This window comes from Chelonia mydas, chromosome 21, assembly GCF_015237465.2.
Source record: "Chelonia mydas isolate rCheMyd1 chromosome 21, rCheMyd1.pri.v2, whole genome shotgun sequence".
In the NCBI taxonomy this organism is placed as follows: Eukaryota; Metazoa; Chordata; order Testudines; family Cheloniidae; genus Chelonia; species Chelonia mydas.
In genome coordinates, this window is record NC_051261.2 from 7009475 (window position 1) to 7037214 (window position 27740).

At 49.6% G+C, this 27740-nt stretch overlaps 1 protein-coding gene and 1 long non-coding RNA gene across 6 annotated transcripts in view; one reads left to right on the forward strand and one right to left on the reverse strand.

The window, feature by feature from the left end:
- The window catches only part of KLHDC8A (kelch domain containing 8A), a 33707-nt gene extending 8310 nt beyond the window's left edge, over positions 1-25397 (forward strand). For 3 of the 5 annotated variants that reach the window (XM_043533718.1, XM_043533719.1, XM_027827478.3), the window contains 7 exons: positions 1988-2210; positions 11710-11776; positions 11975-12406; positions 17330-17494; positions 21192-21407; positions 22404-22505; positions 23952-25397. In XM_043533718.1, coding sequence (XP_043389653.1) covers positions 12031-12406; positions 17330-17494; positions 21192-21407; positions 22404-22505; positions 23952-24145 — 1053 coding nt within the window. In that variant the 5' untranslated portion in view covers positions 1988-2210; positions 11710-11776; positions 11975-12030 and the 3' untranslated portion in view covers positions 24146-25397. Of the gene's footprint in view, positions 1-1987; positions 2211-7904; positions 7930-11272; positions 11491-11709; positions 11777-11974; positions 12407-17329; positions 17495-21191; positions 21408-22403; positions 22506-23951 lie in introns of those variants that run through there. The other 2 variants (XM_043533720.1, XM_043533717.1) reach the window with 2 other exon arrangements.
- LOC122463485 lies at positions 17490-20844 on the reverse strand. The gene is made up of 3 exons (XR_006286907.1): positions 20394-20844; positions 18186-18262; positions 17490-17585 (listed from the first exon to the last, which is right to left on the reverse strand). It is a non-coding gene; the product is annotated as an uncharacterized LOC122463485 (long non-coding RNA).
- Positions 25398-27740: the final 2343 nt, after the last annotated feature.

The following is a 27740-nucleotide window of genomic DNA, read 5'->3' on the forward strand; positions in this document are numbered from 1 at the left end:
TGCAGGTTCAAACCCTACTACATATCCAAGCCTGGGTGACTATACACAGATAGGGTGCTATGCATGTGCTGGTTTAGGATGCATCCATTGTCTCAAGGAGCTCACAGATTTAGGAGGTGATATCCAATGGGATCATCAACCATTTTCCCAGGCATATGTGAACGTGTGCAATTCAATATGGAGAGAGTCAGCAAAAATAAGTGGTAAAGAGAACGAATTAGAGAGAGTTTCATAGTGTAGGGAGCTCCTCGGTAGATGGTGACATTGGCACCAGAAAAAACTGCTCTGGATCATTATGCAATTATAACTTTGGGAAGCAGCTGCTGGGATATACTTTGAGAAACAAGCTTGGTGAGGAATATCTTCTGTTGGTGGAAGAGACAAGCTTTTGAGCTCCACAGAGCTCTTCTTCAGGGCTGGGAAAGTTAATCAGAGCGTCACAGCTGAATATAAGATGGACCAGATTGTTAAGCATAAGGAGTTAACACATGTTCCAAGAAATTGTTCAGAATGAAGTGGGCAATTAACACCAACCATCATAGGACAAAGGCAAGTTAGCGGGTTACAAAGTGTTGTAATGAGACATAAAACCAGCGTCTCTCTAGAACCCCTGATCTTTGGTGTCTAGCCGAGTTACGAATTTAAGATCCCAGCCTCCTCTTCTGAAGGTGTTGTGCAGGTTTCCTTTGAGGACAAAGACTGCGAGGCCAGCTATACAGTATTCTTGTGAAAAGTGATCAGTTGCAGGAGATAAGACAAAAACACCCTATCATTTTTCTGTGTGAGTTCAATTTAGAGTCTAGTGATTGTCTAGTTTCACCCACGTTGTTGTTGTTTGGGCATTTGATGCACTGGACAAGGTTCAGCACATGTTGTGATAGGCATGTGTAGGACCCTTGGGTCTTCAAAGGTGTGTGTGTGAGGGCGGGGTAGTATTGACCATCATAGCAGTGGAGATATGGCTGCAGGTTTTGCATCTATTACGACAGGGCCTGGTGCTGCTTTGAGATGGTGGGTCCTGGCCTTGGGAGGCTAGCTTCTGATGATGAGCTTAGCGATGCTACAGGATTGTTTGAAGGCCAAAAGAGAGGGTTTGGGAAAGATTTCTTTCAGGATGTGGTCCGCTGAGTATGGGTTGTATGGGTTGTAACTGTTTGATGATACCCTCTTTGGGTTCTCGTGTGGGGTGGTAGGTGACAGCTAAGGGTGTGCAGTCAGTGGTTTTTTTTTTTTTTCTTTTCTGTATTGAAGCAGACTCGTTCGTGGTATTAGGGAGGCCCGTTCCGTGATGTGCTCTACTTCTCTCATGGAATGTCCTCCTTTGGGGAAGGTGGTTTCAAGTGAATCAAGCAGTTCATTAAATCTTGCCTCGTCCTCCGGGGCTCTGACTCAAGCCAAACAGGCACAAGGGATCGTTTGCATCTCTCTCCCCTGCCCCTAAAGGATCTAGGGTGTGGACTGAGCAGCTGCTTAATGAGATGCTTTCTGAGACCTTGAGCTAAATTCAGTCCTGGCTCAAGCAGGCAAAACTTTCCACAAGTCAAGGGAGTTACATTTGTCTCTCTAGGGCTACCTTTTGGGCCTCTGTGTCTCATTGGAAACATCTCCAGCTTTTCATCTTTCCCATTTTAGTTTTTCCTTCTGCCTCCCTTTCGCTATTGCTTTTGTTTTCCGTGCAAGTTCAGAGAGAGAGAGGCCCTCTTACAAAACATCCTGTGCTAGCACTGGGTGCCATAAAAGGCTTAGCATGGCTCGTATAATCCAGTACGTGTGTGTGTACACACACGTACACACACATCTCTCTGACTCAGGGCACTGAGAAATACAGGTGGTCACACCAGATGGGGATTCCTCTGACTCTAATTGTCTTTCATCTTTTGTAGGAAAGTGATTAGGTCAGTTGGATTTATGCAGCCGGTTGATTTTCTTTCTTCCCCCCCCAGAAACCCAGTCTGCTTCTTTCTTGCTTTACTTTCCTCTTAACAAGGGCTGCAACCTCCTGGGAGAAGGAGACAGACCAACGCACAGAGAGCGAGAGAGAGAGAGAATGGCTGTTGAGAGAAATGAGACAGAGGAACAAGGGAGAGGAAGACAGATTCAGAGCTGCTTTTGCAGGAGTTTGGTGTCTGGACTTACTTGTATTAAAGTTGCAGAGCATTCTGAATAAAGAGCAAGTCTTCCTTGGGACCCACCGCTGCCTCGCAAAAACTGTAAGTACAAGACACTTTTGAAGTATTTCTTTGGCAGCCGAGAGAAAATTCCGCGCTCGCTAGAGGTCATTGGGTTATTAGTGTGTGTGTATATGAGTGCAAGCCTTGCAAGGGAACAGCTACTTTCACACATGAGCATAGCTTCTAAGGCGCACCCCTGGGATGAATCTTTAAGAGCATCAGTGTTCTCTAAAAGAAATACGTGGGTCAGGCCAGGGTGGTAATTTTCTCTCAGTGTTGCTTTTTAATTGCTTCAAAGCTAAGGTTGCATTGAGTATAAATTCTCAGAGGGTGCTTCTAGTTGGCATCTCCTGAGGATATATCTGTGGGGCTGCGGCTCACCTTGCCACAATCCAAAGCCAGACAGTGTCAGCCTTTTGCAGTCCAGGCCAATCCTTGAAGGAAAAGAGGCCCAGATCCTCAGTTGATATAAAGGGATGAAGTCGATGGAGCTACGTTAATTTACCCCAGTTGAAGATCTGGCCCAAGCTCCTTAAATTATATTTATAGAGGTGGCCTAAATACCACAGGGATGGGTATATCACGAATATGATTGTTGAGGCTGAAAGATATGAAAGTGAAACTTGCATATTTGACCCCGTGAAAAATAAAATGACTTTTACTTGTAGAGATCAACAGTAGTTATGACGGGGTGGGAAGGAGGAACACAGCATGGGGATTAGGAAGATCAGGAAAGGGTCAGTGTTTGCTATGTGAAGTGGTTTGTTTTTCTTTTGTAGGAATTGTAGCTTCGAGTCTCTCCTTAGACAAATCCCAGGATGAATCAAGCAGTCCAATAAATCTTGCTATATCCTCCGGGGCTCCCCAGCCACACAGGGGCAAGGGATAACTTGCATTCCTCTCTGTCCTAAACAGGCAGAATTTCCAGAGGTGTGGTGCCCACCCCCTCTAAAAATCAGACGGTCATTTCTTTCTCTTCTGCCCCTGATCTGGGGCTCCTGCAGATTTCCCTTTGCCCTGCTGTTAGCTGTAGAATATTTCCTTGCAAATGCCGTTCTGTCCTTCTGTTTAGCAACATCGGAAAATTACATTTGGCATGATAAGACGGCAAATAACAATCTCAAGGGGCTGCTAATGGGGTTAAAACCAGGCAGGAAGTTAAATATTCATAGTCTGCTGTCTTTGCATTAAAACTGTGTGCATATAAATTAAGAATGAGCTCTATGAACTGCCCATTGTAGCAAAGGTCTCATCTCTCCTCACAAAGTTTCAGGTAATTCCCATTTACCAAGACAATCTTTCCCTCTCTCTTTCCACACTGAAAGAATCTTTTCCCCTGCACAACATTTTGTAGCCATGGAATCCTGGAAGAAATAGGGCTTGCTGGGGTTTTGTCAGGTTTTCTGGTAGCTGTCGAGAGACTCGATTCAATTTGATGGGAGGTCAGCAAATGTCCAATTCAACCCGAATATATATAGTTCATTTAGAAGCCTCAGCTGTCAGGCCTTGTGCAAAGGGGAAATAATGTTGGCACCAGAGTGCCAGTTTTCAGAATGATTTAAAGCCTTTGCAGCTAAAACGTGGTATAAATTGGGGTCATTTGAAAGCACAGGCTGGTAACGCAATACTGTGTAGGGCAGGATAATCATAAAATAATGCTCTAAGCTCATAGCTTTCAGATCCGCGTATGGAAGGCCTTCCTATCTGCAGATATTGCTGAGCTGCACCGCTTTTCTGCGAGGGTAGCAACAGCAGGGAGAGAGGCTTTATTTGTACAGGATCATGCTGTAAAGCATGAAAATCTTTGGTAAGAGGGCCGGATTTCCAAGTGCTCAGCACTCACAAAAGGCATCCGAGTTGCTAACAAGATGCTGCTCCTGTTTAGGCACCAAAAGAAATGGCCAGAGTTCCAGGGGAGCTCTGCAACTTGGGTGCCCACTGGGTGCTGAGTGCTTGGAAATCTGGCCCCATTATGTGTGTTTCGCACTGAGAAACCTGGCTCGTTGCTTTTCTGAAAATCTGCCCCACGGTGTATTTCACGCTTCGCTCATTGGCTGTCTTCACTGCAAAAAGGTGCATTTTACATCAAACTTGGTTTCTCGGTGTAAAATTCAAATAGAGAAAAGGTATGGGTAGTTTTTCACCTCCATACAACTCCTAGAGGTCAACCCCAGGTGGTGGGCAGAGAGTTGACCTTGAATAGCTGCATCAAGATAAAAACAACAATGCCTTGCTTCCACTAGGATTTTACATTGAGAGAGCTACCTTGCTGTAAAAACCCATTTCTATTTGCAGAGAGGACATAACTAATGAGGCCTGATTCTGCTAGCCTTGGGGCTTTTGCCACTGATGTCTGTCAGCCCACGAATCGAGCCCTTTGCACTAGGTTCACCTTGGCTGAAATTCATCCAGAACATTCCATGCAACTAAACAAACAAACAAAAAAAGCACGTGAATTAAATTATATATATTTTTAGATGAGCTGAAGCAGCTGATCTTGAAATGAATCACTATAATCAAAGTTTACAGGACATTCGCTTGTCTGGAACGTTTCAGGACACGGCATGTGTTTATTTAAAATACATTGCATCCTGCCAACTTTTTGTGCATGTAGCAACAGGACAAAAAAGGTTGAAAGAAATATTCATAATTATTTTTTTTCCCCTCGTTTGGTCGTATTTTGTTTCTCCATAAGCTTCCTATCCTGTTCTAGAAAAATGTGATTTTTGTTCCTGTTGTATTGTCAGGAAGCTCCAAGTTCAAATTTTTAAAATGCTGCTTTTTGCTTCTCTGTTAACGGGCACATGTAACAGGGTGTGCTGGCGCTGTAAGGCAGGCCTACGGTTCAGTTCTTCTCTGAACGTTTCCCCAAGGTGAATCAGTTGAGCTGGATGAAAGCTAGCATGGGTATGTCTGCATGAGCTGCAACTGCACCCCTTGACTGCAATACCCCAAGAAGTGTACACAGTACAGGGGTGGAAAACAGCCACCCACAAGGAGATGTGATCTTCAGCACAGTCCTTGTGGTGATTATGGAGCATGTAGCTACGGGCTCCATGCCGAGGCCTCCCTCCTGCCACCAGGTGTCCCATGAATGCTGGATCGGGATCCCACGTGCGCTCCACATGCGCTCAACCTCATCCTCATCTGTTCCCACAGGCTCTAGATGGTGACATTCGAAGAGCAAGTATCAGCTCGGTTCTCAGCCCTGAAGCACCTCCCTTGAGACGGTGTCTCTATCTCCGAGCCGTGCTGCCCTGTAGTCTCCTCCTGCTCTTTTTAACTGAGTGCGGGCAGCCAGTATAATTGAAATGAAGCAGGTTGCTCACAAATGTAGATGCTGTGCTTGGGGAACAGGAGAGGAGATCTTTCGCCAGTCTTTGCATAACATTCCCAACCTATAGTTGCCCGTCTTCCTGTCTCTGCTGCTGTGACTGTCCCCAGTGTATTGAGAATAATTGTGGATTCAGCTATTGGTATTGGTTTGCTGTCATATTATTCACAGCAAAACATTCAAGCCTCCTTGACAGTTCAGAGAGCACACAGCAGACCTGCACAGCACTTATCTGATGTGACATTTAGGTGAGTACAAGAGCTTTCTTTTGGGGTCAGAAGGAATATAGGTTTCTGGTGTCTTTCTCAGGCTGGTGGCTAATCTGCATCTGTCTATCTAGCCCACTCCTTGGCAACAGTGCGACCAGTCTGGGGAGCTGTAATCTGGTAGCATCGTGATCCTCAAAGGGACTCTGTCAGATGTCATGGGCTTAGCTCACCTCTCAATTTACAGCAGTGTAAATCAGGAGTAACTTCACCAAAGCCAGCAGAGTTCAGAGTTGCCTGTGTAAAGCCAATGTGAGATCAGAATGAAGCCCTATATTTTTAAGAAACACAGTGGCAAATCAAGCCTTGTAACTCCATGGAAATCGGTATCATTCCACCCGCTTGGAGCGTGCAGTGGTGTACCAGGCTCCAGATTTCCTTAACCTTTGGTATAAAAAGAAAAGAATTGTGAGCATCACATTTACTTTTCAACGTCTAAGACTTGGAGGGTGAAAAGAGACTCCCTTTCTTTTCGAGTCATTCTCTAGTTAGGTTTCACTCTCAGCTCTCAGGCACTAACTAGCCACAAGGGTACAACGTTTGGGTTTGCTGATGCTTTAGGACAGTGTTTAAATACAAACAGAGCTGTTTTCACTGGAATGAAGATTCAAGACTTAAGTGGCTCTTAGGCCTTGCTGTGACCCACTGCGCAGGAGTTACCGTTAGAGCATGACGCCCTTTGAAATATGAGAGTCTAGGAGAGGAGAGAGGTAGCAAAAAGGACCTATCTGCATTCTAGCAAACCTAGGTGTGTTGGGAGTTCATCCCCCCCCCCCCCCCCAGCTCACTCACGCACAATCACTTTACTACAAGACTTAACATACACAGCTGTTAATAAATTTCAAATGGCTGTTTTATGAAGAGCAAATTGCTGCAAATAATGTTGCTTTAAAAAAGTGGGGCTGGATCTTCAGGCAGGAGTGACTCTGTGTAGCTCTGTTGTCTTCAATGGAGCCACGCCAGCTGAATATTTAAAAAGTAACATTAATTGTGTGTGTTCTGCACTCCCCCGAGATACCAAACAGTGAGCTGTTCAGAGCATGATGGAAACCAGAGGGCAAGGAATAATGGTTTTGTCTGTAACAGCTTCCAGGTTGTTGTTTTTAACTCTTGTAGAATACAAACTATGGGCTGGAGCAGTGGCTCTCGACCTTTCCCGACTACTGTACCCCTTTCTGGAGTAGGATTTGCCTTGCGTACCCGCAAGTTTCTCCTCACTTAAAAACTACTTGCTTACAAAATCAGACATAAAAATACCCAGTGTCACAGCACACTTTTGTGTCCATTCTTATTTTTACCATATAATTATACAAATAAATCAACTGGAATATAAATATTGTATGGACATTTCAGTGTATAGTATATAGAGCAGTATCAACAAGTCGTAGTCTGTATGACATTTTAGCTTGTACCGACTTCGCTAGTGCTTTTTATGTAGCCTGTTGTAAAACTAGGCAAATCTCTAGATGAGTTGATGTGCCCCCTGGAAGATCTCCGTTTACCCTCAGGGGTACGGTACCCCAGTTGAGAACGACTGGGCTAGAGGCTTCCGTTGCTGCGCACCCTTTGCTCCCATCAGTTTCACCTCCCATATTCAGGCCCCATGTATTTTTCTTTCTTGAGGTTGTAAATTTCATGCCTTCCTTGTCACCTGCTTTGAACCACAAATGCACTGGGTGGTCAAGGGATGCTCCGCTGCTAGGAGCTTTTATCCTAGCAGTTTCTGGCCGAGAACGATTCGGGCAGCTCTGGCAGCTGGCTTAGCATGACAAAGAGAATCTCTCCTCTCCCATCTCCTTTGATAGAAAAGCAATTACTATTCATTTTTGTTTTAATATAGCCATTTAGGAAGAAAATGTTAACGCTTCCAATTTGTTTGGTATAATTAAGTGATCATTCCATTTGCCTGGGAGTAGATGAAGGGGAACATGGCTGAAGTAGGTTGGGGCTATTTGCTCAGCACATTAGTGACAGCCATACAGTCCCAAGGCATAGCACAGTTATTACTTGGGAGTGAAAATCCTAGTGCCCCTTGAGAGAGGCGGGAAGGACTAAGTGTTTCAGGCTGACCTTAACTATTTTTTATTGTATGTTGTTTAGAGGTGGACAGCAAGGCTAGAAGATCGTTTCAGTGCCAACGCAGCAGAATTCATACGAGGTAGCAGATTAATGCACTAGACGCTCCCCTTTGGATGCCCACACGTGGGTTCCATTTGACTTGGTCACAGCTGGAATGAATTTGGCAGGTCTCTGCTTAGTCTGTCCTCTGATCCAAAGCCCAGTGAAGTCTGTGGAAAGACTCTTGTCCACTTCAATGGGGCCAGGATCAGGCCTATGGGTTTCCTATGCTCTGATGCAATTGGGAGTCTCTGATGCTCAAGTGTGAGGCTCAGGGTTTGCTCAAGGACAGGATTAAGAGAGGTCAGTGGCTGAACTGTCTGGGAATCCCAGCAATGAAGGGGTGGGGGGGACCTTCAGGGAAGGGCTGAGGTGCATTGGCTCATTACTGCATTGAGTAGCAGAGCCCAGACCTGGTATGTACAGTAGAACCCCTATTTTGCTAATTAATTGGGGTTTCAGGTCATAAAATCAAACAGTTCATAAAATTGAACAGCTCAAAAATACAGCAGGTGCAGGGCATAGGTTGCAGCCTGGTTCACTGCGTGACTTTCGTCTTGTCATTCGCCCCATGGCAAAGCGATTCCCCAAGCACTGAAGGCATCGGAATGGGAAGGGATGTCTACTTGTTCGTCATCACTTTTGTTCTTCCGTGTTTTTCTCCAGTTGGGAAAAATGGTGTGTATAACTGGTTGTTCATAAGACTGGTGCTTGTGAAATCGAGGTTCTACTGCAGTAGCAGGGTGTGGGGCTTCAGGTCAGGGCCGAGATCAATTAGCAAAGCTGTCGGGGGGAGTCAAGAACCCAGCACTGGAAAGCAGGGTTCCTCAAGATCAGGACTGAGATGCACTGGCAGGGCTGTATGGAGGCTCAAGACTGGAGTAATCAAATTGCTCCAGGTCAGGAGGGAGATGAACTAGCAGGATCCCTTAGGCTGAAGGAAGCTTGCATGACAAATGTCTGCACTGTGCAGTGTTGTCAATCCCTTCATTTTCACCACCATTGCAGTTCCCTAATGAGACCGCTGAATACAGACTGTGGGATTGTGACGTTGCCTCCCTGTTGTTGTTAGCCCCTTTATGTTTGGGTTACCTTAGATTTTGCTCCTAGGCCCTGTTGTCTCAGTTTTGCATTGCTTTTTTCCCTCAAACCCATGCTGAACTGGAGCGAGCACCCACTGAATCGTATGCAGGAAAGTCTGCTTCTTTCAGGCCAAACTGCACAGAGGCCTCGGAACCCTGTGCCTCTCCTGCTCCAATGAGGATCCTGCATTTCACAAGGGAAGCAAGGCAACTGACTCAGCACGGGGCCGCTCAGACTGCTGCCAAAGGCGCTGAAAGGGTTATAGCTCTTAGCAGCTCATGTGTGAAATGAGTTTGATGGATCTCAGTCCAGTTGTCGGTGGTCAGCTGTCTGCATCACAGTTGCTCTCTTTCTGCAGTCCCAGTGAAGAAGCCAAGAAGTGATTGGGCTAGGCAGACTGAGCTCACCTGCAGGTGGTCCTTACAGATCTAGGCTAGCGATTGATGGGCAGGACAGTGGGTGCGAAGTTTGCTTTGCTGATGCCAGTTCTATACCCACCCGGGAATAAATAATAATAGCTTGCTGTTCTATAGCACTTGCCATCTGTGGATCTCGCGGGGCTATACAAACTGTCATTGTCCCAACTTTCCTGATGGGAAAACGGAGGATAAGTGATTTGGCCAAGGACATCCAGCAGGTCAGTGCCAGAGCTGGGCACAGACAACAGGTCTCCCTGCGCTACCTACTGTGCCATAGCAGGGCTATCAGTTCTGTCCTTTGCCACAGCACTGAATTCAGGCTGGAAATTTTCAGCCATGCAGAGCCTTTGTGATAGCCCTGGTTCCTTTGGCGTGAAGAACCTCTGCCCCTCTTTCCTTCTGGGGAGAATTTGCTCATGCTCCACAGTGCGGTTCAGTGAACCCATCAAGATACCAGCTCAGATCCAAATTGATAGGTGATTAAAGGGAGTTGTAGGTGGCTGTTGCTAGGCTACAGACTCTCTCAATCTGCTCTCGCTGTCAAAGGGTTCTGGGTTGGGGAGATCTGAAGCGATGCAGCCGGGACTGGAGGAGTAAGTGCTTCCCACCCTTTCAGTGTGTGTGGACAGCCCTGTCGGCCCAGAAGCAACCAGAGGCTTCTCATGTGGGAGGCCTGGCTCCTTAGGAAGCAATGCCAGGCATTGCATGAGACGCGTTGTGGGTTAGTAGGAGGTGCTGCGGACATATCTCCTCTGGAATTCTGTGATGGCCCCTAGTTCTGGCAATGGCAAGGGGCATCCCAGCCACTGCCTTTGGGCAGAGCCATGATCTGCAAGTGGCGGCGTGAGCTCAGGCTGCTGGGATGGGTGCACAGGAGTGTCTGGGAGCAAGTTGTTTCCTCTCCCTCTGTTCCTGCTGATGCAGAGGGACGTGGGGCTGGCCTTTTCCCCTAAAAAGCCAGCTGTCCCCTAAAAAGCCAGGACCACGCAGCCAGTTGGTGGCTTTGCTTGGGCATAGGGCTTACCATTACCTTATTTTTGAAATAGGATCATAGGTAGGAAAGCGCCATTAGGCCATTGATCCTACCCCCTCCCCCATCCCAAACAGGAGAGAGTCCCCCCTCCAATAGTGCAATCGCAGTATCAGAGGCTTAAACTGACGCCATGTTCAGTCTTAGCCAGAAGGTTGAGACGAGATGATGGGCGTTAGCTTCTCTAAAACAAAACCGTGCAGAGGAGCAGGCTCAGGCTGCATCTCACATGCATCAAGATCCCTAAAGCTCCGGAGGAAGAGGGCACCAAGTCAGATAGGCCTGCACTCTGGGAGTCCAGATTCCTGGTTTTTTTCCCCATCTTGGACACTGATTCACTGTGTGACCTTGGGCAAATCACTTCACCTCTCTGTGCCCCTCTGTCAAATGGGGATAATGTTACTCTGTGAAGGCACTTTGAGATCCTCCCCTGAAAAGCGCTATAAAGGAGAAGTATGAAGCATTACAATGCCAGGTGGGGGAAGGTTTCCCATATAGGCTAACAAACCTCCACATGTACTCTCCTTTGATAGTGGCAAATATCCATTATTGCCAGAAGCCTGAATTTCTGGTATCAGTTTGTGACACTTGGAGAGGAGCATTGGCTGCTGGAGCCAGAAGTGCACCTATGCTCTGTACACAGTGTGTGTCCAGGGTGCTACAGTCCCAGAGTGATGGGATATATAAATTCTACTTTACTTTAAGCAGCTCTGGTTACATAACGAAGGCTGAGTTTCTCACTGCGGTTTGCACCCCTATTTATACACAGGTGTGAGTGCGTGGGTGGCTGCCTCTCTTGCTCCCCTTTTGTGTGTCTGCTCTCCTCTGTCGCTCTTCATTTGTTCATTTCCCCTGAAGGTTTGACAGCCATTCAGGGTGAGAGGAAAAAATAATCCCTGGATTCCAGTGGTAGTTTGGGACTCTCTCTCTCTCTCTCTGTCCTGCTGGGCTGCTTTTTGGATCTTTTACAGTTCAGCTGTAATGCTGCGTGTGACAGTCAGAGAGCTGTGGCTGGAGGGTTGGTCTCTGTACTCCAGCCTTTTTGCCTTTCCCAGCAGGAGGTACCATGGTAGGTTTCCCTGGGGGTTTGGGAAGACGTTGACAATGGGCATTAATATTAATCTTGTCAATGAAGAATTAAACAAAGAAAAGTTCCTCATGAGCTAAGAAAGCTCTGAGCCGGGGAGCAGACGGCTTGCAGCATCCTCGGTTGGAATGTCCTGTGGGGGAGGGGATGCTTGGAAAAGGGGGGAGCGAGCTGAATCCAACCTGTGCCTTTTATTTTTAGGACCTGGCTCCGCGTGAGCTGCTCTGGCAGATGTGGAACTGCAGGATTAATGGAGACGTGATGAAAGGTACCGGCTCCTTCTCTCTCTTGCTCTCTGGTAGATGGGACCTCTCATTATGGGCGACTGCATGGATGCATTGCTCATGGAGGGGTTGCTGTGCTCCCGGCTGCCCGGCTCTCGGGTGCGGGGGGGGGGGGTTTCTTTGTATATTTCTCTGTTGGTTTTTGTCTGTGTGTGATGCTTATCTCTGGCTGTGTTTTGCAGCTTAGCCAGCCCCCTGGCAAGCAGGACAGATGCTGCCTCATCCCTGACGATCCGCAATGGAAGTGCCCAGTACCAAAGACTTCCAGTGGAAAACCCTCGCCCCACTCCCCAGCGGCAGGGTCTACTGCTCGCTGGTGGAGGCAGGCGGCCAGGTCTTTGCCATCGGAGGCTGCGATGACAACGGAGTCCCCATGAACTGCTTCGAGGTTTACTCCCCCGAAGCCAACCAGTGGAATTCTCTCCCTCCTATGCCCACGGCCCGGGCTGGAGTAGCCGTGGCCACCCTGGGCAAGCGGATCATGGTGATAGGAGGGGTCGGGATGAAGCAGACGCCCTTGAAGATAGTGGAGATGTACAACATAGATGAGGGCAAGTGGAAGAAGAGGAACTCCCTGAGGGAAGCCTCCATGGGCATCTCCGTGACGGTGAAAGGCAAGGAGAATTTGTTTCCTAGGCAGTGTGTGGGGAGTCGCACTGCAGAGAGAAAGGGTGGAGGGTAGGACATGGGTTCAGCTCATGTATCTAGCCAAACAGCTTTCAGAGGCACTTGGGGTGGTGGGGGGCTTTGAACGGGGGCAAGGAAACAATCCCCCTTCCCAAACCCTGCACTGGGAACTCGAGCTGAGCCTTACCTCAGGTTGGAGAAGTTGGGTCAGCTAGACCCCTCCCCCTTGCAATGTCCAAACGAGGCAGGACTGGACCAGAACCACTGTAAAGAGGACTTTTCACTGACGCTGCTGAACCCAGACAGACCCTGTGGTTCCCACTGGCTCTCCAGCTCTGCCTGTGGACGGTGAGCACTCTTATGGCCGTGATTATTTTAGACAGGCACAAGCTGCATTGCTGCAATCCAAACTTTCCCAACTTTGGGTGACTTTTGGATCCCAGGTTTTGGCTTGGGCCCAACTCTAGTTTTGCAGGTTTTCTGTAAGGCAGAGATGCCAATAGGGGTTATGTAGGGCCTAGTTCTGCTCTCAGTTACACAAGTTTCAGTCCCGGATTGAATGGAGAGCAGAATTTCGTCCTTGGGATGGTCCCATTCATGTGTATTTCCAAGGTCTTATGGCCTGATTGTCAGAGATGCGGGAAACCTAAAGCTCCCGTTCATGTCACTGGCAGTGATGGGTACTTAGCACCTCTGCAAACCAGGCTACAAGGATCATAAAATGGCTTAGAATCTGTGAGCGGAGACAATGACTGTGACTTTTCCCAAGGGGCTACGAATAGGAACAAATTGCTCTCGGTTGGCATCTATTTCCAAGGGCTGTACAATTGAGACGGTAGGCTCCTTGTCTCTCCTTCCATTTGGGCCACAGGATGGGTGGGATCCACCACTTTATCTGGTTGGCACTTGTACCACTGCCCTCTGGAGAAACAGACACTGGAGCAGGCGAGTCTACCGTAGCCATATTGAGCTCCTAAGTAGACAGGTGAAATCATTCTGCCTCCTGATCCCATTATAAATGGGAAAAGCCTTGAGCTTTCCCTGGCCCACCCCAGCTCAACAGCCTTTCAGAAGTCTTCCAGGGACAGGGCTGCAGCTGACCTGGGGCTCCTCTGGGGGAGGGGGTGCGTTCGGGGCCATTGATTGATCTGCCCTGGGGCCCAGAACTGCTGTCGGTGGGGTTGCCGCCAGCAGCACGCTCACCCCGCACCACGCTGCATGTGTCCCTAGGGCCCCTCTCCACCGGCTCCCCCATGGCGCCAAGTGGGGAGGAAGCATCCCACCACCTAGTGGCTTGACTGGTGAAGGGTCAGGGCCCGGGGGGAGAGCTGCCATCACATCACATGTGCCTCCTCCCTCCGCAGACCACAGCAGCCGTCTCAGCCCGCCCCACTCCCTTGTAGTTGGAGCGGTGGAGCGGCACTGGTGGGCGCGGTGTGAAAGAAGCCAGCCACCGGCTGGCAAGGGAGCATAGCGCAGGGAGCAGCAGCCAGCCGCTGCACAGGGACACTCTGGGGGAGGCACCCGGGGGCAGCGGGCAGGGCCAGTGGAGAGGCCTGGCCCCAAATATTGGTGGAGCCGGACCCCCGTGCTCTGAATATTGGTGGAGCACGGGCCCATGTAACCCACCGCCTATGCCCGAGGCCCCATTGTGAACTCCCTGAACCTCACGGCCAGTTTAGGGAGAGTATCAGTAGGTGCATTTCCAACCGTCAATGCCCTAATCTTCCTTGGAGAGAGGGTGGCAATTTGCCCCTGAAAAGGGCCAGGTTGCGATACCCTATGGGGCTAGTCACAGAATAGGGAGATTCTGCAGCATCGGTAGGGATATCCCAGCCGGATCCCAAAATTTGCACCCATGCAAATGAACCGACTGCACAAGTGTGAATGGAGCATTGATGCCTCCCACTGCCTGATTCCCCCCACTTCGGGTACTGTCATTAGAGGCACAAGGGCCCTGGTTTGTACCACTGACTGAACTGTGAGTGCAAAATGCAGGTACAAATTCTGTGGTGCAAGAAAAGGAGGTGTCTTTTGGTGAGCTCCAAACACTCCTCTTTCCTCTGCCTTTCATAATACTATGGCATTAAATGGACAAATGGAAAATCCTTGTATCAGGGCTCTGGCTTGCCTATTTAGGCGTCTTGTTTACAATTTCTAAGCGGAGGCCTGGAATATTGATTTCCTTTGGAATGTGCTGCCATGCAATGAAAAGCCCCAGGCTGGGAGCCATGTTCTTATGCAATGAGCCCGAAGGTCAGTTAGCTTCCTGACGGGATCTGGATCATGAACGCCTCTTCTGCCTAATGGCCAGACAGCTTCTTTGGAAGTGGTTGGGTTTCCATTTATTTTTAGGTGGATTAAAAAGGTTACTGTCCAGGCATTTAAAAAAACCCAAAACCCAATGTTTACCATCATCGAGCCGGTTTCATCCCTGCTGTAAGTCTGCTGGCTTAAACACAGATACAGCAGGGATCAATTTGGCCGGAGAAGTCTGGAACATAAATCCTTTCCACAGTATTTTGTCTTCCTTGAGCAGACTAGTTTGTTAGTGTAAGGTTGTTCAGAAATGCTGGGGGGGGGGAGAGGGGGCGCATATGCTGGTGTGTTATAGGGTTGCTTGGGATTGCTGAGGGCTTCCTATACTGGTTTATTATTGTAGGGATGCTCAGTAGCGCTCTGCTCTGCGTACACTGGGAGATTATTGTAGGGATGCTCTTGTGGGCCAGGCTGCTGCCATTGGGTTCTTGGATTTCATTTCTGGGAATAGAAAAGCCTGGAAGCATTTGTGTAGGAGAAACCCCGCCCGCCCCCTGTGTCTGTATGTAAAGGATTCCATCGGTGAGGACTGCATTTGTTGTTACCCAGGGACAGATGTGGGTGACAGGGAGTCAGCTATCAACAAATCGGTTCTGTGCCTTGTGTGTGTCCTGGCTCCGACACCATGGCTTGGGTCACAGGATTCACCATCTTTTGCCTGCTCTGAGGCGGTTCAAACGCGCTCCCTAAGTATGGGCTGGAGAGTGCTGTGTTGGTTCTGCTGTAATTTGAGTGCTCCACCTGTTTCTATGACCTCATCTCCTCTTCCAGGGAGAAATAGCCAGGTACTTGTATCCAGCCAGAGTGAAACGACACAGCCTGCTCCTCCACAGCACCTTTCACACCCTGCCCCCTCAGGGGCCAAGCAGCCCCAAAGGCAAACAGCCACCCCACCTTAACCCCTGTGATGCAGGCTAGGACAGTGGGGCATCAGCTGGGTACAGGGAACACCTAGATTGAGTAGCAGGAGGGGCTGTGGGTTGGGATTGAGGCGCTTTGGCTGAGCTCCACACGGGAACCCCAAGGCTGGAACAGCAGGGGGTGCTGCAAGTCAAGACATAAGGCACCAGCAGGGCTGTGTGAGAGCTCAAGCACGTATCTGGCACCAGCCAGGGATCTTAGTCCTCGCTGTCATGAGCCCCATTTCCCCTCACAGAAGGGATGGTCTGAGCAGGCTTAATTCTGTCTCCGTGCGGAGGGCTGATCTCTGGAGATCCCTCCCAGCCCTGCGTTTCTATATCGAAAGCAAAGAGCCCCTGTGTGACCAGGCTTTTCCCTCCCCCCATGGCCCTCTGGCATTATTTCCCTATTCCCCAGTCATTTATTTGCAGCTCCCACTGTGCCACCAGTTCTCACCCCTACCCTGTGTGCTTTATTGGGCCTGTAGGGGTCTGTCTACACTGCACCTGGAACTGAGCTTCCCAGCCCAGGCAGGCGGACTTCAAAGACATGCTAGCGTGCTAAAAATAGCAATGTGGACGTTCCTGCTCTGGCGCAAGCTCAGGGTCTTAAGCCCCCCTGACCACCCAGGGAGCCCAAGCTCCAGCCTGAGCAGAACGCCCACGTGGTTATTTTTAGCAGTCTAGCTTGAGCCCTGCTGGTGGGAGTCTGTCCGCCTGGGCTGGGTGCTCGCTCCCAGCTGCAGCGTAGACATCACGGAAGACTGAGATTCAGGCTTGTGAGTTGCTGGGAATGTGGCTAATCGACACGGGATCGGCTCCGTGAAACGCAGACGCCCCTGTCTGCAGTGACCGTTTGGTGGCCCTGAATAAATCAGACAGGATGGCAAAAGCAAGCTGGGTGAGAGAATCAAACAAACCCCACCCCTTGGGTGAAGCTGCTTTTCCAGTTCAGAGCACAAAGGTGCTTTATTTGCTGTAGTGCTTAAATATCTGTCTAGGTGCACTGGGAGGGGGATAGAGGAGGTGGACTCATATTCATTCCATTGTTAGGAAAGGGAAGAAAGGCTCTTTGGCAACTGCTTCTGGTTCATTAACCCTTTCCCTGCCCAGGACAAGTGCCGTGGTGCACTGGAATAGGCCTGACAGTAGAATACCTACTGGTCTGAGTTATTGCAAAGATTTACATGGCACAGTGGGCACCGCATGAAAACTGAGGGGGTGGCTCCCAAATATTCTTCGTGGCAAGGGACAGTGGTCACTCTAGACCCAAAGTTACCTGTGCTCTGGGCAAATATGCCCTCTCACTTTTAGGGATGTAAATACTCTATCTCCGAACAGATCAATGACTCTGAGGTTCTAGAGAGTGCTATTTACATGGAAGGAAGAGAGGCACTGCGGGGTAGTGGATAGAGCACTGAACTGGGGCTCAAAAGTATCTCCATTACCTATTAGCAGTACAAGGGCTATGACATAGAGTTCAGCAGTTCTGATTCCATCCAGTAGAGGACAGTGCAACGAGCCCAGGCATGCACAAACACACACCTGCATGTTCACACGCATGCAATGCATGCATTTTTGCACCCTGGAGATTGCCCTGAGGGCAAGTGTCTTTTTCATTGTCCCAGGAAATAATTAGGATCTGGATGCATTCCTGAGCTCTTGTGGCCTCTGCTTCTCTGCCCTCTGCAGACTACAGAGTCTATGCGGCTGGTGGGATGGGACTGGACCTGCGGCCTCACAACTACATGCAGCACTATGATGTGCTCAAGGACATCTGGGTGTCACTCGCGACCATGCCCACGCCGAGGTACGCCGCCACCTCCTTCCTGCGGGGCACCAAGATCTACGTGCTCGGTAAGGATGGGCCCTGGCTGCCTCCTTCCTTGTTCTTCTGTAGGGGATCTGCTGGGCAATAGCTCCTCTGATCCGTGTGCTCCTGTGAATGCTGTCGGTGAGAGAATTCCTAGAACAGACGCAGACTGACCTAAAACCTCATAGGAGGTTCTGGAAGCTGCTTCCGTCCACCCCCAAGTGGTGATTTTAATGCATCCCGTGGGTTTAGCCACCATTAGAAATACCAGGCCTGCTCTTGCATCTGCTGAAATCAGTGGGATTTTGGCCATTGGCGCGTGCAGGTTCAGGGTTGGGTCTGTTATGAGGGAGATAAGTTGCCCACTCAAGTTGCAGACCAGAGACACCTGCACAAGCACCTGGCCTTTAATAACAATAAAAATGCTCTGTCTATACAGAGACCGTTTACGTCTTCAAAGCCCTGTACAAACATAAGGGTCTGATCCTGAATAACAAAACCCCACTGATGTCAGGATGTCATTGTCCCTTTGTGGGGAGTAAGTATCCTTCTCCTCCTCTTGTATATGGGGAAACTGAGGCAGAGGTACAGCACTACTTGCTTAAGATCACACAGCAAGTCGGTGGCAAAGCTTGGATCAAAACCAAGGAGCCCTGACTACGCTCAAACCCCTAGGTAACGTTGCCTCTCTTAAGGTTGCTGCAGAAAAGAACCTTTGATGCATTTGACGTTTACCCGCTTCTACTGATCACACAGTGTGCAAGGCCCTTCAGCAAGCGCGCATTTCCAGTCTTCAAAGACATGCCGAGCACCTGAACGGGAAATAGGTGTATTCATTTGCATTTGATTTATAAAAAGAATAATATGGCATCTTTTGCCATTAAGTACTAGCTGCCTCGGCCGTTCTGGTCTGTCACTTTGAGTTCTTGGCCATGTTGTGGGCAGCACCCGTGCTGAACCCAGTCTGAATTGCAAAAGTTCCTGAGCTGGCAGTACCCATCTTACTGTGAATTAGCCCTGATTACACTGGCACGTATTTAAATGCCTTTCAGTGCCAGCTATCCAGCGTCGCTCTAAGTGAGGAATATGAAGTGCATGGTGCATAAAAAGGCCATGTTTTCATTGTATGAAATAGAAGCTGGGAAGAGTCTACTTCTATTTAGTTTCAGGTTCAGGCTGTTGAATTCAAATGAATATTTTAATATTTCTTTTTTAAAAATGTCCTCCATGGTGTTACTAATGGTACTTCTAGACTATTACAAAGGAGAGAATTTTAAAGCATGAACCAGTGTTCTCAACTTTAGTAATTTTATTATAAGTCTTGAGATATTTGCTGATTTTTCTTAAAGCCCCAGCTCCTGGAGTCATGTGATTATTTGAGTCTCTGAGCTTTTATTTTTGTTTTTAAAAAAACAAAAACAAACTACCTTTCCAGAACACATGATTGCAGAGAAGAGCTTGTTAACATTAATCCTAAAGACTAAGGAGGCAAATAAAAAGACCACAACATTTATTATTTAAAAAAAAATCTTGAAGTCTTTGTCACATTCTCAGGATTTTTGATGGCCTGACTCATGATTTCAGAGGGGTTGTAGTTGGCAGTGCTGAACCACCATTAGTTATACATTCCTACCGTTTGTTTCCTTTTTTGCACTTCACTCTCCTTAGGCCTCATTTACATTTGAACTGGGAGGTGTGATTCCCAGCTTGCATAGACATGCCTGCGCTAGTGTAGCTGGGGCTCCTGCCCTAGTACATACCCGGGGCTCCGAGTGGGTACATGCTCTGGCGCCTAGCCCAAACCACCACCCGTGCTACCCTGGCGACAGTGCTGTTCTTAGCATGCCAGCTTGAACAAACCTACATGAGCTGGGAATCGCACCTCCCAGCTCCCATGTAGATGTAGCTTTAGGTCAATTGTTTCCACTTACTGTCCATAGTCCGTTTAATTTTCCAGTCCTTTTGCACTAGCTCAGTGCTGTCCGTTTGGGTTCTTGCCCCTACAAGGGAATGCTAAATTCAGAGTCTGTCAAGGAGGAGGGACGCAGTAGATCATCCCAGTCCTCCATGTAGTCCAGTGTTCTGTTTCCAGCAGCAACGAGCACCATAATATTAACAGTTACAATGATTTTGAATGGAAGTTGGGTACCATCTTCCTTAGCAGTTAGGTAGCTGGTGTGGTTGAGAACACTGTCGACCAGCTGAGGGTATTGTGCCATGGTTTCCTAGTGCTTTCCGATCTCTGTCGTATCCACCCGTTGTCTCTTGTCTTATACTTGGATTGTAAGCTCCTGGGGGCAGGGACCATTTCTCTGGTCTGTGTTTGTACAGCATCTAGCATAACCCCATGCCCGGGGTTCCTAGGTGCTTCCACAATGAAAATAATTAATAATTATTAGGCTGTTCTGAAAATCCCAGCCACTGGCTTTTGTACCTCAGCCCCCCGGCCCTATCCCACCGCTGCCCCCCTGAAAGCCTCACATATTGTCTTCCCACTTCCTGTCATCGACTCTTTCCCCCAGCGCTGACCTTCCCCTGCATCCCCTGGCTTCGTGGCAGTGACGTTTCCATGTGCTGTCATCCTAGAGCAGCTGGGCTCCACGATGGCTGTGCGGCAAGGAGCGCCACACACATCAAATCACATTTTTAACCTTGTTCAGGGAACCGAGTGATCCGTTTACTTATTGATTTTAAAGGTTGCCAAGTGAGGATAAGGCTGATGAAAGGTGCTGTACTGACAGCTTCGGAGGCTGATGGTCTCTGTCTATCTACAGGGCTTGCACAGACAAGCTCCCCCCATTCACTGCCCTGCCACTGTGCCTCGTCCCTGACCTGAAGGGATCCCACGCCACGGCAAGAGGAGAGTTTAATCTCTATGGCCCAGTCAACCCCTGCCAACAGCTGGGATAGATGGTTAACTCCATTAGTAACTGGGCTTATTACCATTGTTGTTATTTTGTATTACTGTAGCACCCAAAGGTCCCTCTTAGGAGCAGGGGTCCATTGTGCTAGGTGCTGTACACACACTGAGGAAGAGAGAGTCCCTGCCCCCAAAGACCTTCCAATTAGAGAAAATGGTCAGAAAATGGGATTTCTTGCCTTTTCTGTGCTATAAGCTGGCTTCTCCAGTCAGACCCCATGTCCCAAGATGTACCACAGTTTCCCCTCTGTTAGAGGAGGCAGAGCATCATGGGAGTCCCTGGCTGTGCTGCATCATGGGAGACATAGTCCAACCAGGGAGCTTAGCCTATAGAGGAGAATGGGAGCATGAGGCACCTGAACTACAACTCCCATGAGGCACTGCAGCAACATTTCACATTACAAATATTTTGGGTTTTGAGTGTTTGGGTTTTTTGATGAAAAAAACTGAAACTTTCCACAGAAAGCTGATACTTTTCCTGATATTTTTCATTTAGTTAAAAACCCAATTTTCCACTGAAAAACCGTTTGGATGGAAACTTTCTGACCAGCCTTGCTTACTGTCTAATTTAAGGCTAAGATGCATCCAGCGAGTGTGGTGGATGAAAGCAGAGGGAGGGAGGATGGATAAGGGTAATAATAATTATAAGTTGGTTACTTAAGTTCCTTCATATGGTTCTATATTGTCTGGAACCCGCCTCACGCATTTCAGCTGCCAGGTAAGTCACTCCCAGTTAGCCCAGGCTTCTCCCAGAGCCTGGAAGCAGCTAACTGACAAACTGACCCTGCCCTGGGGTGCTGCTGTCCCCATGTCTGTCACAGGTGGGAGGCAGTCCAAATACGCCATCAACGCCTTCGAGGTCTTCGACACAGAGACCAGGTCGTGGACCAAGTTCCCCAGCATCCCCAGCAAAAGGGCCTTCTCCAGCTTCGTGCCCACGGAGAACAGCCTCTTCAGTCTCGGGGGGCTGCGGCAGGGCAGGCTGTACCGGCAGCCCAAGTTCATGAAGACTGTGGATGTGTTTGACATTGAGCAAGGTGGGTGTCCATCAGGTTCGATGCTTGCAGGTGAGGAGCGTGTGTGTGATGTGAAGGGCAATATCTTCTAAGTCAGCAAAGGCCTAAAGAGAGAGAGCTAGAGCTAAACCTAGGTGGGCTGAGAGGGATCTGCAGCTCCCGTCGGCTTTGTTGAGAGTTGAGGCACACTGCCTCCCGCAGGATTGACTGTGAATCGCTTGCACCCAGCTCTGCAGAAGGAATGCCATCAATAGTAAAAAAAAAAAGCAAACTAGCCATGCAGCCTGCGGGTGGCAAACCCATTGTCCAGGCAGCCGGCTCCAACACCAAACTCTCTCCTGGACACTGCCCTGAGAGACCCTGGTCAGCTGTGACATAGGCTTACACAAGCCAGGGCAATGCCAGGCAAACAGGCTTTATGGAGGTGGAGAGGCCAGCAGGGTTTGGTTTGGTTGTGCCACACCTGTTTGCACACAGGTAAGATCTGCATGGAGCACATGGATTCTCAGCTGTTCTCCCTTCAGTAAGGAAACACCAAGCAGGGCCTTGGTTTCCCCTGGCTTGCTGGTGTGTCTGGGCTAGTGTGAAATGCAGGTGTTTTGCTTGGCGAGGGAGGGGAGGTTTATGCCAACTTGCTGGAGAGGGGCACAGGATGTAAAATCTGAATCCAGATTTTTCCAGCAGCCCAGTTTGGATCCAGGGTTCAGTTCAGCCTGTTGGAAAGATAGGACAAGGGCCTTTTGAAAAATCGGTATCCTTTTCTGAGCTCAAATTTCAAACACCCGATGCCTAGCCCTTCAGGGAGCTGGGATTTTGGCTCAGGTCTGTCTCTAACTTCACCCTGTGTGAGGTTAGTACCCCCCTCCCCCACAGTGACTTTTGACTGAGTTTGTGTCTGGGATTCAACAGAACCAAAGATTCTGAGCGAAACTCCCGAACAAACCACTGAGTTTCACCAGGAGAGCAGTGAACTGCTGAGTTTAGCACGGATCATCTATCTGTCTTTTCTCTCCTCAGGTGGCTGGATGAAGATGGAACGCTCCTCCTTCCTAAAGAAAAGGCGAGCGGACTTTGTCGCTGGCTACTTGAAAGGAAGGGTCATCGTGGCCGGGGGGCTAGGTGAGGAACAACTGGAGGCGAAGGGTAACATTTTCAAAAGCACTGAAGTGACTTAGGAGCCTAAGCCCCATTTTCAAAACTCACTTAAGCACTTCAGAGCCCAAATCCCATTAAGTTTCAGAGAGCCTTAGGGAGATTTTCAAAGGCACGTTGACTTTCAGTGGGAGTTAGGTGTCTAACTGCCATGCGAAGCTATGAAAATCTCCCCATTAGTCTCCTGTGTTGTTCAGGCACTTTGGGAAAATCTCACCTGAATTGGGCAAGACTCTCACAGGTCCCTGTTGATTTTGGGTGGCTGCATTTTTGGCTGCCCAGCAAGGGACCCCGGAAGCGGCCTAATTTTTCTGTTGAGTACCTGCCTTCTGAAAATGAAGCCTCTTTCTGATATCTTAAGTGGGGCACCCAAAAATGGAGCCGTCTGAAATCACTAGTCACTTATGAAAATCGAGGCTGAAATCTTCTTCTGTCTCATGCGATGCTTGTGAGGTACAAATCTCTTTCCCATCCCTCCCCCGAGTTCTGGGTAATGCGTTACCTGCGAGCTTCCACTCCCATTAGGAGATGCCCGTGAAAGAGTTCTCGCCCTGCCCCCCCCCCCCCCCCCAAATTCATATGGTTGCTGCTGGGTGTTTGGGAGCCATCCTTCGTGGTAGTTGTTTCTTCCTGGGTAGTTGTGAGGGATGGTGCAGGGGGTTCACTGCATGGCACCTTCTAGCTGCTGACTGCAGCCTTAACAAGAGTGCAAAACGGCAACTCCATCGCAGGCCAGGAAGGGCATTGTGGGTCCTGAGGAGCCAGCGTGGCACAACTGCTATTGTGCAAGGGTGCCGGGTGCAGCTGCAGAGACTAGAAGTCATCACCCATTTTGGACAGCAGGGGGCAGACCAGTCACTACGAGCTGCAGCTTGCAGCTGGCTCTGGTTTCTGTGTCCTGCAATATGTGAAAAGAAAGAAATTATTCAATGCAAGTTCTCATTGCTTCCCTTCCTGTACCTCAGTTTCCCCCAGTGGGGCTAGGGATACTGACCTGCTTTGTAAAGTGCTTTGAGGTACATGGCTGAAAAGCACTATGTAAGAGCTAGGTGGTGTTTTTATTTGTATGATTAACACAAAACAGAGTGAGCAAGACTGGAAGCAGGAGTGTGAGCAGGAGCTGGCAGGTATCCCCTTGGATTATGCATGACCACCCAGAGAAGTCTTTGTTCTTTGGACCTCAGTATATGTAGCAGAGAAGACCTCCCAGGCATCCTCATGGGAAAGGGGGAAAAGAGATGACAAAATGAGGCCATTTCTGCTTTTGGATCATTGCCCCAAAGTGGTGATTTCTTTTCTGCTCAAATCTGATTTCCCCCCTCCCATTCTTTTTGTATATTTATCCTGACTCCACCACACTTTTGCTCTCTTACCCCCCTGCCCCTCCCCTGCACCCTACTTTGGCTCTTTCAGGGAACCAGCCAACGGTCCTGGAGTCAGCTGAAGCCTTCCACCCAGGGAAGAACAAATGGGAGAGCCTGCCGCCCATGCCGACCCCCCGCTGCACCTGCTCCAGCATCGTGGTGAAGAACTGCCTGCTGGCCGTTGGCGGAGTGAACCAGGGCTTGAGTGACGCAGTGGAGGCGCTGTGCATCTCTGACTCCTAGCCAGCCCCTTCCCAATCCCCACCCCCTGGAGGGTCCTGCTCTGAGGTCCTGGGAAAGCAGCAGTGGCGGTGATGCTGTCTGGATTAGCCTTGCGTAGTTTGCACCCTGCTCTCTCCTGCTGCACCTCTGTAGCTGCCTTCACAGGACGTCCCGGCAGCGCCCCACCCTCGTGTGCACACACCTCTGAAGCTGTTGGCCAGCAGGGGCTCCTGATCGTCTGTTAGCCAGCCTCGGTACCCAAGGGCATCACCCCTTCATTTCCACCCTCATCCCTCCACCCTCATCCAAGACCCCACTCTGACCACCTGCAAAGGTCCAAGAAGGAGCTTGGCTGAGAAGAGCGCCCCATGGAGCTGGAACATCGTGTCCCCTGCCATTGGGAAAGGACGCTTTAGATCAGGGTATGCAGGGGCTATGTGCTCATTCTCTACTGTGCTTCTCTAACCATGGCTCAGAGCTGCAGCACTCACATGAAAACCCTGTGTAGCCAGACACGCTGGTTAAAGAAACCCCTCTGACTCCACTGTTTGGATGGAACCAGCCTTCCTGTTCTGATGTGACATTACGCTTGCCAAGCACCCAGGGTGCAAGACATCCCTCCCTGCACAGAATCCCTCGGCGAGCTACAGGGGAACTTCCTAATCATATAAGCTAGAATGAATGGTGAGCACCATCAGCCAGAGAGGAGCCAGTCCAATGCCTGGATTGACAGCAACTTCATTTCCCATTAACTTGCCCGTTGCTTGTGCCCAGAGCTGAAGCCAAGCGTTGTCAGCACTCCTGGGCGTGCTCTGACAGAGGGAGGCACGGGGGCTAGACTGAGGACCGTTTGAAGCAAACAGATGACTCTGCTTTTAGCATAGAACAGGCAGACCTGCCTTCACTTGGTCTGGCACAGAGATGGGGCCGAGCTGCAACATTCAGATCCGGTTCCAGGTCAGGATTTTAATGCCCATGATGCTCTGGGGTGTTCAGATCCACGATTATTATTTTTTGGCTCACTTCACAGATTTTCAAAACCTGGACCCCGAGCTCACTTTGGATTTCCAACACCCCAAGAGTTTAGGCAATGGCTTTGGACACACCTCGTCGTACACGCGTCCCACAGCGAAGCCAGAATGCCACAGCGGTCACTTCCTCTTCCTTGGTTTTGATTAAATTTGTATCTGTGGTTTGTGGCCAAATGCTCTTTGATGGATGGGTTGCGATTCCTGCTCCTAGCAGCAGCACAATTAAAACCTGTATTCCCTGAGCAAAGGCTCTCTGCAGTGAGAGATTCTGTAGCTCCCTCCCTGCTGTGGAGGGATCAAACTGGGGAGCTGCAAAGCTGGGGCGTGGACTAAAGGGAGGGGGAGCCAGCCTGGGAAATTCTTATTGTCGCTAGCAAGTGTACAGACGGACATCGAAGGCCCTGCACTAGGGCAGCCTTAACGCTGCGGCAGCCACCAGCCTAACTGGCTTTTTGTGTACATTTCTGAATAAAGTCATTTGCCGTAGAGGAAAATGGGATTTACCAGTGACAATCCTTTCCCATCCTGTGCAGAACAAGCCAGGGTGTAGCTGCAGGGCGGGAGGGGAGGAAGCTGCATGGCAGCTTAGCCAGAGCCAATCACAAGTGTAAACTGCCTAAGATCCTTCCATGCTTCCTGCCTTTGAAAGAGCCCATTGGTTGTAAACGTGATTTGTGATGGGGCAAGCGCTCCGGCGACAGGCTCGGTCAATGAGAACAAAGCCAGGCTCTCCCTTGGCAGGCCGATATAGCTGCCCAGGCTAATCTCCTGGCCATGCTGCACTGGGCAGAGCCATGGGACAAGGCGGCTGCTAGCAGGGAGAGCTTCCCTGATCAGAACAAGGAAGGGGGGGTTCGTTTTCTCCTGCCATCTGTGCTGTCATCATGTTCTAAAACCATCCTTGTGCTTCTCCCGTGGCCGGCCTGCACGGTTCTCAGAAGGAAATCCATATCCATGCGGCTCACGCTAAGTCACGTTTAAACATGACTCGTACCAGCACAGAGCAATCACTGGGCCAGTCTGCAACAGGGGAAGTTGAGCGCCGTTTTCTCAGCCCTTTATGGATAGGGCTCGGCTGGGTGACTATAGCCGTGGGTATGGAAGGGTCTTACAGCCTTGCTGCTACTGCCCTGGCCTTCTGCTGCTTGGACTTGTAGCTACTTTGGGATCCTGGGATGAAAGGCCTGATGGGAGTGCAGGGCGACCGTTAGTGTGCTCCGAGTAGCAGTGACTGGAGATGCTAAGGGGCCAGGCAATGGATGAGTGGGGCTGGGGACAAGGCCCCTGAGGAATTTGTGCCACCACAGGGCTGGGGATGGATGGGTTATTGTTGCCACGGCAGGGTGGGGTGGTTGGGGTACTGGTGCCACCATAGGGCCAGGAAAGTCCAGGGAAATGGCGCCCTGAGGTAGTTTTTAGCACTTTGAAACAATCCATAAAGGTAGCCGCAATCGGCCAGAGGAGCGGAAACACAGGTGCTTGCAAAGCTCCTGGCACGCCAAGCCCAGTGCACCCAGCTCAGGACCGCCTGGCTTAGCTGTCTCTTGGCAGCAGGCCCATTCACAGTGCTTCTCTGAGGGAAGACGCCTGGCAGCGGGGTCATAACCAGATTACGCTCCCACAACACTGCAGGGAGCAGGGAGAGAGCCAGCCCAGCGCCGCAGCAGCCACAGCCGATTGTAACCAGTGATAACCGAGCCATTCCTGATCGGCCGCCCGTCTTCCCATAGCAGACGCTGCATGAGACACAGGACCTCTGCCCTCTCAAGGTAACTACACCAAGGCCCTGCTATAACCTAGGGATCGAAAAGAGCTCCAAGAGTGAGCACATCTTGTCCAGCCCCTTCTCAGCCCAGTGCAGGACTGTTCCCTGCTGGATAGTGTCATGTACTGTGCGGCTGTGCATCACTGCCCTCTCCTGGATAGAGTCGGAACTGCTCAGCTGTGTGTCATAGGCCCTATACTGGTAGCAGATAATGGGAATTCCCAAATGGCAGGGACTTGAGCTCTAAGCCATGAGCACCTAAATTCTATCCTGGCAGTTGCTGTGAAGTTCCCAGTGTGTGGCCCAGTGACAGCGGGGAAATTTTTGTTGTTACAACATTGTAATTTTTGAACAACTTTAAATATCTCATTTACATATTTTTGTAAAAAATAAAATCACAGAATTTCAAACAAACTGGAAAAAAAATCCTTTTTAAACTGTTGCACAAAATATACTTTCCTCTTACCCAGCACACCAGCTGCCAGGCAGCGTCTGATGCTAGCAGCTCAGAGCAGAGTGAGGGGATGCAGAACATTGCTGGGAACACCAGAGGGCACTTAGGCAGGGAAGGGAGAAAGAGGGTGTAAAATCCAGCGGCTGCTGCCTTGCAGTTGTTCGCACCTGTGTAAAGTGGGAGGGTGATGTGACCGGATCTCAGTGGCTGTGCTTTCTGCAGGGAGAATTGGGCCCATCACAATGAGATGTTGGTATTTTGTGAGTCAGCGCCAATAATCCAGTTTCATCTCCCTAAGCCAGATGCTGCAGCTCCTGGGGGAAGTATTTGCTGCAGATGAGTCCCAGCTGTGCAGATTCTCTCTGG